Source organism: Stegodyphus dumicola, chromosome 7, assembly GCF_044657685.1.
Source record: "Stegodyphus dumicola isolate Sdum_Otavi_A_Nest chromosome 7, ASM4465768v1".
Lineage (NCBI taxonomy): Eukaryota > Metazoa > Arthropoda > Arachnida > Araneae > Eresidae > Stegodyphus > Stegodyphus dumicola.
The window spans coordinates 56,419,643-56,434,517 of NC_140774.1; the positions used below are offsets into that span (position 1 = coordinate 56,419,643).

At 34.5% G+C, this 14,875-nt stretch overlaps 1 protein-coding gene across 9 annotated transcripts in view; it reads right to left on the reverse strand.

The window, feature by feature from the left end:
* Positions 1-511: 511 nt before the first annotated feature.
* Pngl (N-glycanase Pngl) overlaps positions 512-14,875 on the reverse strand; it is a 36,831-nt gene continuing 22,467 nt past the window's right edge. For 8 of the 9 annotated variants that reach the window (XM_085820233.1, XM_085820234.1, XM_085820236.1 and 5 more), the window contains exon 4: positions 512-822. In XM_085820233.1, coding sequence (XP_085676359.1) covers positions 650-822 — 173 coding nt within the window. In that variant the 3' untranslated portion in view covers positions 512-649. The remainder of the gene's footprint in view (positions 823-14,875) is intronic. The other variant, XR_015042006.1, reaches the window with a different exon arrangement.

The window sequence follows — 14,875 nt, forward strand, 5'->3', positions numbered from 1 at the left end:
TGTTTGTAAATGTCATAGGGGCACTCTAAGTATGGGGCGAGCCAAAAGTCCTCTCGAGAGGCTGTGGTAAGGAAAGAAGGGGGAGACCTTCAGACCTGTCCCCACCCTGGGGTGCGCGTTCTCAAAATTAAGGGCGTAGCTGAGCTTAAGTCAGAATGTCACCTGTATGGTGCTCAAGGCTCTCGCCAACGATAAGCACATTTGGCTCCTGGCTACAATGAATGTCATGGGCTTGTGCTGACCTTTGTCAGACAAGAAAGATTGGTAACAACAGAATTTTTCAGCAAAGCAGTCACTGTCACAACACTTGGCCATTCTTACTTTTTGTATTAAGGTCAAATTTATGATGATACCAACCCTGATCGAACTTTGTTTTTCAGCACTACAATTCCGCTGGGAGCAATACCGATGACAATTACGGTTCTTAGCATGAGAAATTTTATATATTCTAATATTTAATCTTTCTGTTTTCGCGAGCAGAAGATCTTCAAGCAAGTCAAAACAACTCACAGAAAATTCATAAAAAATTTAATGAGGCTTATAAACATAATTTGAGCAATTTACATAAATTTATAAAAAATATTCGCATGATTTTAAACAATACCTTTAATAACCTAATTTCATGTGAAAAATGCAGTTTGAAAATACTCTATTGCTTATCCAGAAATATCTCCACCTCAAAAGGAAATTCAGATGAATTTAAAGTTTGTCTGAAAAGCTGAGCGTGTTGCCATGCTTGATTTCCACTACCTTCTACAAGTTCAGCAGTTATTGTCAAATTAGTTGATCCCCTAAATTCATCAGTCTTGAGAGGAACAACATCTAGAAGATAGATATAAATCATTAAAAACTTGAAACCACTCATAAGATATATAAAAATTTTCATTCAGTTTACAAATAAAGAAAATTTAAAGAAACATTCCATGCACAAGTTGAAAATTAATTTCTCATTACATGAAAGAATTATTAAATACCTCTTTGACAATTATCAAAATCTCCAATATACTACAGCTGGAATAACCAAAAATAGCATTTATTTTTAGATGGTTTTTCTTATCAATGGCATTGATTTCGGAGACATTTGCAAAAAAAAAAAAAAAAAAAAAAATTGATTTTTTAATAGGGAAGCTATATACTAATTGCTAAGAATATATTAATAATTTTAATGTTTATATTTTTGTATATTTCCTGGCTCATAAGCAAGCCTCACTTAGAATCTATTAGTACAGTTTAGTAATTTGCGCATGGCAACAGAGACAGATATACAAATTCTAGAAATATGTAAAAGCATTATTATTTTCGTTCGTGATAATAAAGACCTTTTTTCATTGAAACTGATTTTATTCTGTGAATAATCACCGCAGGCATAGTTTTTTTTATTCTAATGACTATTTTAAAAGCATGATGTGAATTAAATGCTACTTCATGCTTTAATTAAATGCTACTTCATGCTGAAATGTGATTTATGTTTGTAAATAATGAAAGCTAGAAAAGTTGGTGACTTTTTCTTCTTGTAAGCTTTAAGATTTGTGCAATCCTTGGCAAGACTATATTTTCTGGAGTCCGTGACAGAATACAGAAAGGATCCTGAATTTGTTCAAGAGTTTTTAACAACTGCTAATGCGGATCGAAAAGGGCAAAGACAAATTGAAAAGGATAGCCTGGATTATGATCTTCAAAAAATTAGAATGACTCTTAAGCTTCAAAAAACGAAAATGGGTCATGAAACTGAAATTGGCAAGAATCCAAGCACAGAATCTAAGTGACTCATTTTCATATATTTCTGTTTCTGATATAAATAGTTTGAAACGAAAGTTTAAAGTTGTATATCATAACTATTTTTTATGTTTGGATCCTGTAACTTTGAAACTCCACTTTCTGCTGTCCTATTAATCATTTTCTCAACATGAGAGGAAAAAATAGAACTTACATCCTCCTTTACGGATCGAGTTTCCATTAAACCATAACAAACTTTTTATGTTTGTGTAGTGACAGCATGTTTGTAAGATGCAATACAAAAATTCACCAAATTTGCTGCTACGACCTCTGTCCAGAAAAGGTCCGTGAATGACGCCATGCTGCTGATGATCGTCCACGCCAGATAGGTCCTGAGGCAGTTCCCGAGTGGCGGAGGGTGGAAAAAGCTCATTGTAGAGTGAAGATATTGAGCGTTCGGTCAAAACTCAAAATGGATCAGCAAACAAATACGTTGTTTTGTTTCAAACCTGGAAAATCAGCGAAAAAGACTCATGAAATGTTGACAACAGTTTGAATGTGTGTCACCTTGAAGTGCGTGCATGAGTGTTTTAAACGCTTCCAGGAAGGTCGGGGCACCACTGAAGACTCTCACCGAAATGGTTGGTCTGCAACTACATGCACCCCGGACAAGGTACAGGTAGTGAAGGAACTTTTGGTTCAGGATCGTCATTTGACAGACACTGACACACCGGACGAAGGACCTCCATCCCAGGTCCTCATTAATCGTCATTTGACAGTTCGAGTGTCAATGGAAAAAGTGGGAATTGGTCGTGAGACGGCCCAACTCATACTGATCCACATTTGGGTAAATGCAAGCTTAGCTCCCGACTCGTGCCTCATACTTTGACGAGAGAACAAATGCAACTTCGGCTTGATGTCTATGGAGACCTCATCGACATGGCGGATCGGAACCCAGACTTCCTGAAAGCCATCGTCACGGGTGACGAGACCTGATACCTGAGGCACGACCCTGAAGTATCAGATTCAGAGTATGGAGTGACGGAGGTCCAGGGTGATCGAAAAGCAAGGTGAGAAATGAGAGATCCCGCATCAAGGCAATGCTAGTGGTGTTCTTCGACTCTGAAGGTCTCATACATTTAGAATTCCTACCCTGAAATATCTGCTGCAACGGATCAAGCGACTACATCCCCAGCACCTCAAGCAAAGCAACTGGACCCTACTCGACGACACTGCCCGGCCGCTTGATGCGTACAGTTTTCATCTAGGTAAGGAGCCAAACTTTCATCTTCTTCTTTGAATGACTCTTAATTATCTATACTAATTTCAGCTCTGCTTTTTGAAATTCGGATGAAGTGAGTTCTGCGATTTTTCGTTCTTTTTTGCAGAGACAATTATTTCTAAGTCTTGAAATTCAACCCACGAAATGAACTATTTGTGAATATTTACAGAAATACACTATTTGCCAATAAGTATTTAAATATGTGTGATAGAAAAGAAAAACGATATTTATTTACATGTAGTAGCTGGTAGAACCTCCACGAGCGGCAATTACAGCCTCAACACCCCCCCGGGGTATGCTTTCCAGAAGTCCTTGTCAGCATATTGGAATTTTTTTCCACTCGGTTTGGAGCAGACATCTCCAAGCCAAAGTTCTTTTCATCGATGCTGGACGGTTTTTGCACCCTAATTAGGTGATTCAATTTGTTCTAAATGTTCTCAATAGCTTTGGACAGCTCAGTCCATTCGGTTAACCTCATTGTCATTACATCAATCCATGGTGGACCTCGCAACGTGACAGCTGGTGATGTCATCCTGAAAGTAACATGGATCCAACCCGTAAAACTGTCGTAATGAAAGAAGCACACTGTCATCCAAATTAGTGTATTAGGCATCGGTGTTGAGTTTACCATGAATATGGACCAAGGGTTCAGTCCATACCAGGTGAAACAACCCTAGATTATAATTCCACCTCCTCCTCCACCGAACTTTACCATGGGTACAATGCATTCTGGCAGGAGGCGTTCTCCAGGCAGATGCCAGAGCCAGACCTGCCATCTGAATATTAGAAGGTGAACCTTGACTTATTGCTCCAGAGAACTCGTTTTCATTGATCAATGGTCCACTGCCGGCGTGCTTTGCACCACATTAACCGAGCAGCGTGATCAAAGGCTTTACGGGCAACAGCTCGACCATGAAAACCAAGCAGATTTGCTTTCTTACAGATGGTATTCATCGAAATAATACTCCCGGTTGCCTGTTGAAACTCTTCGAATATGTGGACCATCGGTTCTTCCGAATTTCTCTGGACAGCACCCGTTGGTCCCTAACTCCCAGTTTCACTCGTCTGCCGACTTGAAGCACATTCCGATAATCACCCCTCACCTTCCACTTCTGAATCACATAGGCCACTGTCGAGTTTGGGTAATTCCACTCACTCGATATGCCCTTTAAAATCGGCCATTTTTGTGATACTCGGTATTACAGCTTTATTGAAATCAAATAACTCTGCACTTGGTGGCATCTTGCATGCCACTAACGCCAAAGCTTTTTTTTTCCTGCACGATATTCATTGTATGTCAGGACCGCAGATGTCGGCATTTTGAATGAGTGTCCAAATACTTATTGGTAGATAGTGTATGAATAGATACTAGTCAATATTTTCAATGTTAGTCAAAGATGTTGTAAATTTTAACTTATATTTTTCTACCTCTTTTTCATTAATGTCTTCTGTTGGGTAGAGGCCAGCCAATTTTTTTTCCTTATGCGCATGCGTATTAATTATGGTGGCGCAGTTGTCTCTTCTCTCGACACATCCGTCATATTTCTTTACTCTAAATATGGGCCTCTGAACAACATCTTCATTGAAGATGTTTGCAAAATCTAGTAGGTTCATTCAACCAATGTGGACCATCCCACCATCTGAGTGGCAAAAGCTATGTTTGTTGTACAGTCCAAAGGTAGTAAGTTAGTGGGATTCAGTTCACCACCTACATGATTTTATGTGAAAAGAGAAGTTAAGTTTTTTTACTTAATTTCGCACAAACACTGACCAGTCCTCCTCTCTAACTGTGCTACTTTGGTAGACGGTTGCACGGATTTTGGCGAGTAATACGACTTATGGTAAACCCATTGCTGGATAAGTTATTTATGGTACCCGATACTTTGTTGTCATTTTATTTAAAAAATAGTGCGTTTTATTATGCATAAATTCCGTGTTTTAAATGTTATTTATGGCTTCTAACTATTAAAAATCAATTTAATTTTGCATTTTTATTTGGAATAAAAATTTTATTGTTTATGATATTTTATGTTGTGGATGATGTAATCAATGACGTCACCTAACTTTAAAAGTAATTAGTTTTAATATCTATAAATTTAATGTTTAAACATTATTTATGGCTGTTAAATATTAAAATACAATTTAATTTTGCATTTTTTTTAAATGATTTTATTATGTATGATTATTTAAATAATTTTAATTCTAGGCGTGATGTAATCAGCTCTCTGATTGGTTATAGAATATTTGTGCATTTACGAGCTGTAATCAGCTCCCTGATTGGTAACTGAAAATTTGTGCATTACCGCGCCATTTTAAAATTTAATTCATATCTTGGAATTCCTTCAAAGATAAATGTTGTTATTGGTAAGTACCAAGAATTATTGGTATCGGAATCAAAAAATTGTCCTTTGCACTTCAGGGAGGGGCGATTAAAGGATCTTCGAAATCTTAAAAACAATACCCATTATTGTTTTTTTTTTTTTTGTTATTTTTAATTTTTATGATCCATTAATTTGGCTCTAAATTGCTTTATCGATTTATAATTTTTTTATTTTTTTTTTTTTATTCTTGCCCTTGATATTACATTTTTCAAATTTTTTCATTGATATCTAAATTATGATTCCGGTTTTTTTTTGTGGTACTTATCAATAAATGACAGGTTAAATGACTCAAAAAAATGTAAGTACATATTTTTCTGTTATTTTATAATTGTATACTTCAATTTTTGTTAAAAAAATTAATGCACTATTTTCAAAAACTGCTGAGATAATTATAGTCACATATGTTTTAATGTTAATTATATTCTATATTTATATTCTATACAGCGTATTTTAAAGTATTTGAATTTAATAATATTCTAGTTCTTTTAAATGTTGGTATGATGGTTTTTAATTCGATATTCAATTTCAGTAATATTTTAAACTAATTAAACGTTGGCACAATGTTTTTATTCTCTTCTTTGCTATATGAGAGTAATAATAATCGTACTTTAGTATTTTATACTCATAGTAAATGTATTTATTTACACTTGCCTGCCATCTTAAAAAATCTCTTTTAAATCATGGTCAAATAGTCTAAACTGTAATTTAGGCAAATTTTTTCTTGGAATGACTAGTTCCTAAAATTGGCAGAGAAATTGTATTTGGTTTTGAGATTAAGCTTGAATTCTCACCAATTCTGCTTCATTGTTTAGTGTATCATTCTTTCTATCAATCTTCTCCGACTTAAATTGCTGATTCTATCGTCAACAACACTCTCCAAAATTCCTTTAACAAACTCTGAGACACTTTTATAAGAACTCATATTTAGAACAATATTCTTTAAATCGAAGACTTTTGCTGATAGTGGCACTACTTCGCCATTACTTTTAACGATATTTATTTATTTATTTATTTTTTTAAGTTTCGAATACTCTACTATGCGTAAAAACAGCGGTTTTCAAGATGGCTGACGATTATAAAAATGGCGCCAACAATTGCGCCAACGTAAATCGCCAAAAATCCGTGCAACCGTCTACCAAAGTAGTACCTCTCTAACTATCCGTGCCAGTACAGTAATTGAATTGCTCCAGGGGTAACATTTGATATCCTTCCAATTCACAGCTTTAGCAGTGATAGTTTGACCGAACTTTCCTCTTTTGATCTCAGTAATACCACACAGCATTTTTGTTAGCATTACAGAAAGTGTCGATTGTGAAGCGCTTCAAATTTTCTGCAGTAACATGAATTCATCGGCAAATATAAATTTCTTCCAGAATTTTTAATTCTTGAAACCACTGCAATTACCAATGATTTCTGTGTTCCATTTCAGAGCTATGTTCCAAGTATTTTGTAACATTATCTCGGGGCAAAGCATAGCTGGAGTTGTATATTCAGCTCCAAAAATAACATTATGAGCTACTGATAACATAATTCGCTTAGTTATCGTCTCAAAATTTAATTCTTTCACCCAGCTCATATTATTAAGTCAACTGACGATTCCAGATGAGGACTGAGGTGTTTTTCAATCTTTTTCAGCTTTGTGTCTTGTATATTTCCAATGTCTGAGATCAAACCCGCCTTTTGAAGAAAATTCCAGGCTATCCACATAGTGCGCGTTGGCTGTGTTCAGGGTAAATTAATTATGGTACCATTTGAAAACACAAAAAGTTTCCAATTACAAATGACTTTATATATACACAAAATCTACAAAGAATTCCTTTCATAACTATAATAGGAGTTGTTTTCTCTACTGAGGATTGAGATTAGAATCGGCCAATCGTGAATTAAAAATGTCTTTTCTATTTAATGATATTTTTAAATAAATTCAAGTATTTTGTATTTATTTAGCAGCATACATAAGTAAAAAGTATGTGCACTAAATTTCGTGATGGTATGTCGTATTACTGCTAGAATTAGTTTCACAAGTATGCCAGAGAAAACTGCCTAAAATTTTTAAGTATTAACTAATAATAAACAAATTTAGAAGGAAGAAGACATTAAATGATACGAATAACATTAAAGTAATTACTTGATTAAAAACTGAACTACAAAAATCGACGGTATTCTGGCGGAATATAGATATATTACATGGTTAGCCTAGATGCCTGATTATTATTTTTTTTATTGCAAAATGAAAAATAAGGCATTTAAGAAAGAAGTTTCAAAGATTTTGTTTTATACGAGAATGGGGGTGGGAAATTTAATTTCGTTTCAACATGCACTGCACATGCGCATGGGAATCTCTGGATTCTCGAGGTTACTGGAAACTTCCTTTGCCTTTCCAAAAGACAATCTGCTTGGCGCTGCGAAAATTAGCTGTACGCCAGCTGTCCAAATGATGCTCAAGCGATATGATTTGCCAAGACAGGTGATCGCTTCCGACATTGGCACGAAAATCACTTTTGGGGGGATCGCAGTATGAAATTCCCTGACTTTACCTGGTTTTCTAGGTAGCCTGGCAACCCTGTTAATATTAGCAAACTAGATTTGTAAATAAAATCTTTTAAATCAGTGTAATTGTCAATACTAGCTACAACGCTGTCAACATAAAACTTTATTGTAGGATTATCTTAAGAGTCACAATCTTGACTATTTTCTATATGATATTTTTTAACAGAGACAAGAAGGAAAGGACTACTCCAAAAATAACTCTTGTATGTCGAAACATTTTAAGTTTCTTCTCTTTTAAACTGGAGCGCAAGAAGTCTTTTCTAATATTTGCTGTAATGTCAAACTTCTTTTCTCTACATTGCAGCAAAATATCTGGAACTAGTTCAATGAAATGTGGCCCACATTGCAAACAGTGGTTTAAGGAAGGCTGATTTTCAAATTTTCCTGATGCATCAAAATACTGGTCAAATGGGAGTTGAATGCTGGTTCCTTATGGCAGGTCAAAGACGGAAGTAGGTTCCATACTGTACAGTTTGGATACTTCGTTTGGTGCGACCTCTTTAGTGATTCCTTCATCAAGCTATTCCAGAAAAACATTTTGATATTTGCCATACACGTTGCTAGACAAGAGTTTTGAAGCTGTCACTTCAAGTTTTTTCTGGGCGAGTCTAAAGTTGTCATGAAAAGGAGAGCTATCATCAACCTATGGCAAACAAACCTTGTAACGATTACCTCGATTAAATTTCACTATCTGGAAGTGTTCTTAAGTTTTAAGTATCTCCAGCTTTGACGTTTTCTCCATGAGATCCTTGATTCCAATTACATTTAATCTCCAGAGATCAGCAATTTTTATTTCCTTCACAAACAGTGGTGTTTCAGTTATTGCAAAGTTTTCTATTCTACAAGTAGTATCCACTTGTAGGACTTTACTCATTAATGTCCATCCGAGATGGGTTTCGATTGCAACTAAACCTGGGCTAATATTTTTTTTCCCGCCCGTCAAAAGCCAACTGAAAATAGCTGCTCCAATGAAGATTTAAATAAGTTTATAACAGCAATTAGTATCAGTTAAAACAACACTCAAGTCTTTCAGTTCCTCCCAACAAGGGCCTTTACTTACTGGCAGTACACTTATAATATCTTGATTCAAGAATTTCAAAATTGGTTGGATTGTATAGATATTATCAATTTTAACAAATTCCTGACATATACTTCCACTAAACTGTCTTGTCTACCCAAAGAAGCCTTTAAACGATCCTTTGTATACTTCACTCCCGTTGGGAGGAAACTACCTCTTTTGTTCTGGAACCAACGAAAGAGAGAGACAAATAGCTGCTTGCACTAAATATTGGAATTTCATTTCGACAGCTAGTATCATCTTTATCAATATGTTCAAACTAGCTACAAAAGGGCAGCCATTCTTTTAAATCATGGTCAAATAGTCTAAACTGTAATTTAGGCAAATTTTTCCTTGGAACGACTAGTTCCTAAAATTGGCAGAGAAATTGTACTTGGTTTTGAGATTGAGATTGAATTCTCACCAATTCTGCTTCATTGCTTAGTGTATCATTCTTTCTATCAATCTTCTCCGACTTAAATTCCTGATTCTATCATCAACAACATTCTCAAAAATTCCTTTACCAAACTCAGACACTTTTATAAGAACTGAGATTTAGAACAATATTCTTTAAATCGAAGACTTTTGCTGATAGTGGCACTACTTTGCCAATTCCATCTACCAGAAGTTTTAAATCTTTTATCTTGACATATTTCACTCATAAAAACATCATTTAAAGCTCGATTAATAAATGTTGGTTAATTTTACAAAGTCCTGTCATAGATGCCAAGTGTAAGAATGAAGTCCGAAACTTTACCGAATTTTCTGCTGTTAAACTATTTACCTTTGAGCCCCAGGCTCCACAAAGGCTTAAATAAAGAAATACTGCCTATCAAAGATTCTCGTGTATGGATGTTTTTATTTATTTATTTAAAATTCTACCAAGCAAATTGAGAGAATCCCGCATAATAATACATAAATTTAAAGAATATTCTTTTTAGAACAACAATAAACTGAAATTAAACATCGTTGCCATTCACAAATTGTGTGCTCATATTAAAATAATAAATAAATACTAAACAAGCACGCAATAAAAATGCTTAGCTACTATACGCTCTAAATCACATTGTTTGGCCATAAAGATATACATGTTAATAGTATTATGAGCTCTATATCTCGAATCGCTTTTATTAAATTAGGGTGCGGGAGATTTTTTTCTAAAATATTTTGGTTATTTTAGCTTTTCGGTTAGTTGAATGCTAGATAGTTGGAGTTACCTCAAATTGCTGCTAAAACAATTTTAACTCATTCTTTCTTCTGAATTGTTTCTAAAATTTAATCATTCAGAATCAATTGCTAAAAATCCTCTTTTCCAGAATAGCAGTCATTAGTTAGGACAAACTTAAAGGCTAGATGCAAACTGTTGGAAAACTGTACTTCCTACTTGCCGCAGTGTTGAAAATGTCATGAAATTACTGTTTAAACTGGACTGACCATAAGAAAAGCGTTTTTTTCGGGGGGGGCAGGTGCTTCTTCAGCGCTTTTGATTTCTATATGATACTTCAATGCCTTTGGTCCCTACTCTGGTCAATTCTTCAGCGCTTTTGGTTTCTATATGATCCTTCAATGCCATGGGTCCCTACCTCTGGTCAATTACTGTTACTAAACCATCTTGGTGTTGATGACTACGTATCTGTTAAACAGGATCATTCGACAGGAAGCTGCAGCGATGACATTGCCATTGTTGCTCTCCGAGTTCCCACATAGAAGAACAATTCTGACTAAGTAAAAATTCTTTGACAGCATGCTGGAAATCTGCAAGAAATTCTATTTATAAGCACTATGTAAAGAAATTTTTGTGATGTTATGAATTGTCTAAAGCTACAGATACCTACTTTTAATTTCTCCTGTCCTACACAAACTAATATTCTCCTTAATTATGCAGTATCTATGCTAACTAAACTCCATTCTCAAAATGTTACTAAAAAATAACCAGATTATTTTCAAGAATAGGGGTCACCATACTTGTGTGCACTGGGGTTAACAACTGGTTTGCAAGTAGTATGTTTTCGCACCTAGTCAAAGCAGAAAGACTTCCAGTGAAATGAGTTAATTTGTTCGCATTATAATGAATACCTCAAACGTGAACTAGTCTCAATCATGAATAAATGATAAACCAACCAACTGTTGACAGGACTCAAGAATTTAACAATACAATCATGCCTAATTATAAACAGCCAGTTTTTATGACATCATCATCTTTATAGAAAATGGAAATATTTATATATCTGTCAATGAGTTATTGCTTATGTAGCAAAGAAACATATATAACACACCATTTACACTTGGAAAAATTTTTAAATTTTGATGATTTATTCAGAATAAGAAAATTCATTATTCAGAAAAGTTTTTCATATCTATTATTTTGCTTTATTCAGACTCAAAATAATAGATATAAAAAACTTTTTCTGAACATAATGTATTTAATTTTCCAGAGACAGATAGCTATCAAAGATAAAATATGACTTAGTCTAGTAAACAAATTATAAATGTGTCAATTTTGCATTGTAGCGGCTTTATGCCATCTCAGTACATATTTGTACACATTTCATTTCTTATTTCTGAAGTGATGACATATATTCAGTGACATTATATATAAAAGCACAAAAACATGTACTAAATTAACAGCCATTACTATTTACAAGCAACATTTGATTTCACTAGACACTGGTATTAAAAACAGAGAAAGAGATCCTTTCTGATGTCACACTGTATTTCTGAAACAAATTAAACCAAAGAATAATCTCAGGGAATTACAATGGGAATGGTTTTTAGGCCCACTCTGTTCAACTTTTACTTAAAAAAAAAAAAAAAAAAACCTTTTGATAAATCAAACTTATATTTCTTGAAGATGAAAGTCACTAGAAATTAATATTAATTATTTTCAAACAGTTAGCCTGAAATACTGTGTTAAGTCACACATTTTCTAAATGATGCTAAAACAAATTTTTTAGGATCATTTAGACATTTGGGAAGGAGTCCTCAGGCTAAGAAGAGGAGGCCAAAATTCCAATTTTCACAGACGCAAGAGGAAGTGTAAACATTTCACCGAAAGAGGCACCAATAGAAACGATCCTCCACTGCACCCTGAAAGTCGGCCACTAAGGAGGATCAGAATTCAACTACTCATCACATACCAAATTTGGGACAAATTCATAACAAATTGGATGTCAGACTTCAAATGAGAAAATGATAAGCGAATTGCTTTTTTCCTCTTTCTATTTGAACACTCAGGTTGATTTTATATCATGTGAAAAAGCTGCTATGTAATTTTAGTTTTACCTCAAGCAAGGACATTTTTGCTAAATTATGATGAGCAAGAAGCTTTGAGCTTGTTTTTGCAAGTTCATGGTAGTTTAAGTATTTCTGATTTTAGGCGAAAAGGCTCAGATTTTGGAAGAATGAAACTTAAGTGTTGGCAAAATTTTGTGAAAAGCTTAAAGAAACTATGTTCTATTGATGTAAAGTGTAACTGAACTTTGAAGTAGTTACACTTTACATCAATAGTAGTTTCTTAGTAGTGTAAATATGCATTAAATATTGCAATGTTACTATGTCTCAAAAATGAATGTTTTACATATTAAAAGTAAAAAGTTTAAAGTTAGCTGTAAATGAATGAATGAGAGATATTTAGAAGTATAGTAAACTATCTTAAATGATTTACTTGCAAGCAGGTGAAAAGTACAAGTTAGGCTTTCCAGACTACACATAAAGTTTAAATGACTTTTAGCACATTAGGTGTAGATTTGAATGTAAGGTTAGTTAATGAGATATAGTGAGTTCAGATGCTTAAAATTCAGGAGGTAGTTTGTGCAATATACTACATTCCAGAAACACATTTAAATATTTTTACAGAACAAGCTTTTAGAGAGCATTGGGGGGGGGGAAGTTAAATTTAATGATGAGTAAATAAAAATTGTATGAAAATAAAGTATATGTTATGAAAAGTTAAATTAATATTTTTCAAAAAATATGACTAAAGAAGCACTGTTGAATGGAAAAATTAATGTATTTTCCTTCCAGATTTTTTGGAAGGAGATAAAGATATTTAACACTTTATGTATTATCCCAGTAAAGAAGACTGTAATTGTAAAACACCTTAAATAATAATTTAGATTTTGCTTGTTATTGTAGAAGTTGGCTCTTAAACTTCGAATCTTAAAGTTCAAATCTTAAACTGAGAATAGCAAACTCAGAAGTTAAAATCTCAACAAGGCTATTTGAAGACCTTAGTATTTGATCATTTAATTCCTGGTGGGGAAAACTGACAGGTTTCAGTTAATTTTTAGTTGAAAACAGCTTTCTTTCACTCCTTTAATTTCCTACCTACATTTTTCTGCCAGAATGAGTATTCAGTTTCATGCTTCATGCAAATGAGGGTAGAAACTACTAATTAAGCTGAGGTGTCAGCTACTTCAGAAAGCATGTTCTGCCTTTAGGCAATATTGTTCGTTGCTAGTTAAAGCTTGCTATTTTATGACCATGCATATTGCTTGCTTGTTAGTCTAGGCCGATAGTCGTTGCTAGTTAAAGCTTGCTATTTTATGACCATGCATATTGCTTGCTTGTTAGTCTAGGCCGATAGTACTAGCCAAGAGACAACTAAACATTATCTATGTGCAGCTTTGGTTAATTACTGACCTAAAGATTAGCTTTAGTTTTACATTTTCTATTTTTAAGTTAAAGCCATAAGTGCTGGTATTTTATACGCCCAAGCAGGGCCATCTGCGGATATACTTGAGTTAAAATAATAGGGTATTTTAAACCTTCCTCTGAGTTTTAAATTCGACAGAACTCAGCAAAAAATCACTACACAGTTCTACATCGACTCTTGAAATCAAATAACTTTATTTTAGCTAGCTACAGTAGTTATGTTATTAACAACTGTAGCTCTCACTCATGTGTGAAAAACTCATGTGTGAGAGCCCTGCTTGTACATAATGCTTGTTTTCTTTCAAGCATTAATACATCTGCTAACTACATGCACAATCTGTTTTTAATCAAAATGTTACTTTTCTATTTTTATTGATTGCACTGTCATGAGTTTACCTTTTGGAAGATAGCATATAATAACACACTGTCACAAATTATATATATATATGCACCCAGATGAAATCGAGCCGGAATCACGAATCCCAGCAGAAATATAATCTGGTAAGAGCCATGCAAAATGATTTAAATTTGGACGCTAATGAAACAAGGGTAAGTGAGCTGTGTGCATACGAGATGCACAGCTGGGAGAGTTTAAAAGCATGATTGCTCATGATGTAGGGATATTTAAACGAATCTGTCAACTTGGATGGATATTGGAGTTCAGAATTACACTGGAATATTGAGCAGAGAAAGAATCATGATTCTTTTCAATTCCAAGGACTGCAGAGACTGAGTACTTGAAGTACAGTTTAGTACTTTCCACACAAAAAAGGAGTCTCCACTAGAAGTAGTGGTGCGTGGACTTACGGACGAATCGTCGGCTGATGAGATCAAAGATGAATTGAGCAAGGAAGTAATCCCAGTGACAAAAGTATCACAGTTCACTATGGAATCAGATGGTACTGAAGTTAAGCCACCTGTATTTTTTGTTTCGCTTCAGCACACAGATAAATCAACAAAAAGATAAGACGATGTGTTTCCGATGCCAGCGCTTTGGACATGGGCAGATTTCTGCAATAACCAGCCACGATGTATCAAGTGTGGGTAGAATCATCTGACCTATACTTGTATATTAGAGAGAAGACAAGCCAACTTGCATACATTGTAAGTCAGATCATGTAGCCTCAGCTAAGATTTGGAATCTCATTCCCAAATTCGCAATAGAAATGCTCCGAAGAAGCAAGCAATTGGCCTTAAAGTTCCGATATGCCAACCAGCAAGCCTTTAACAGAGAAG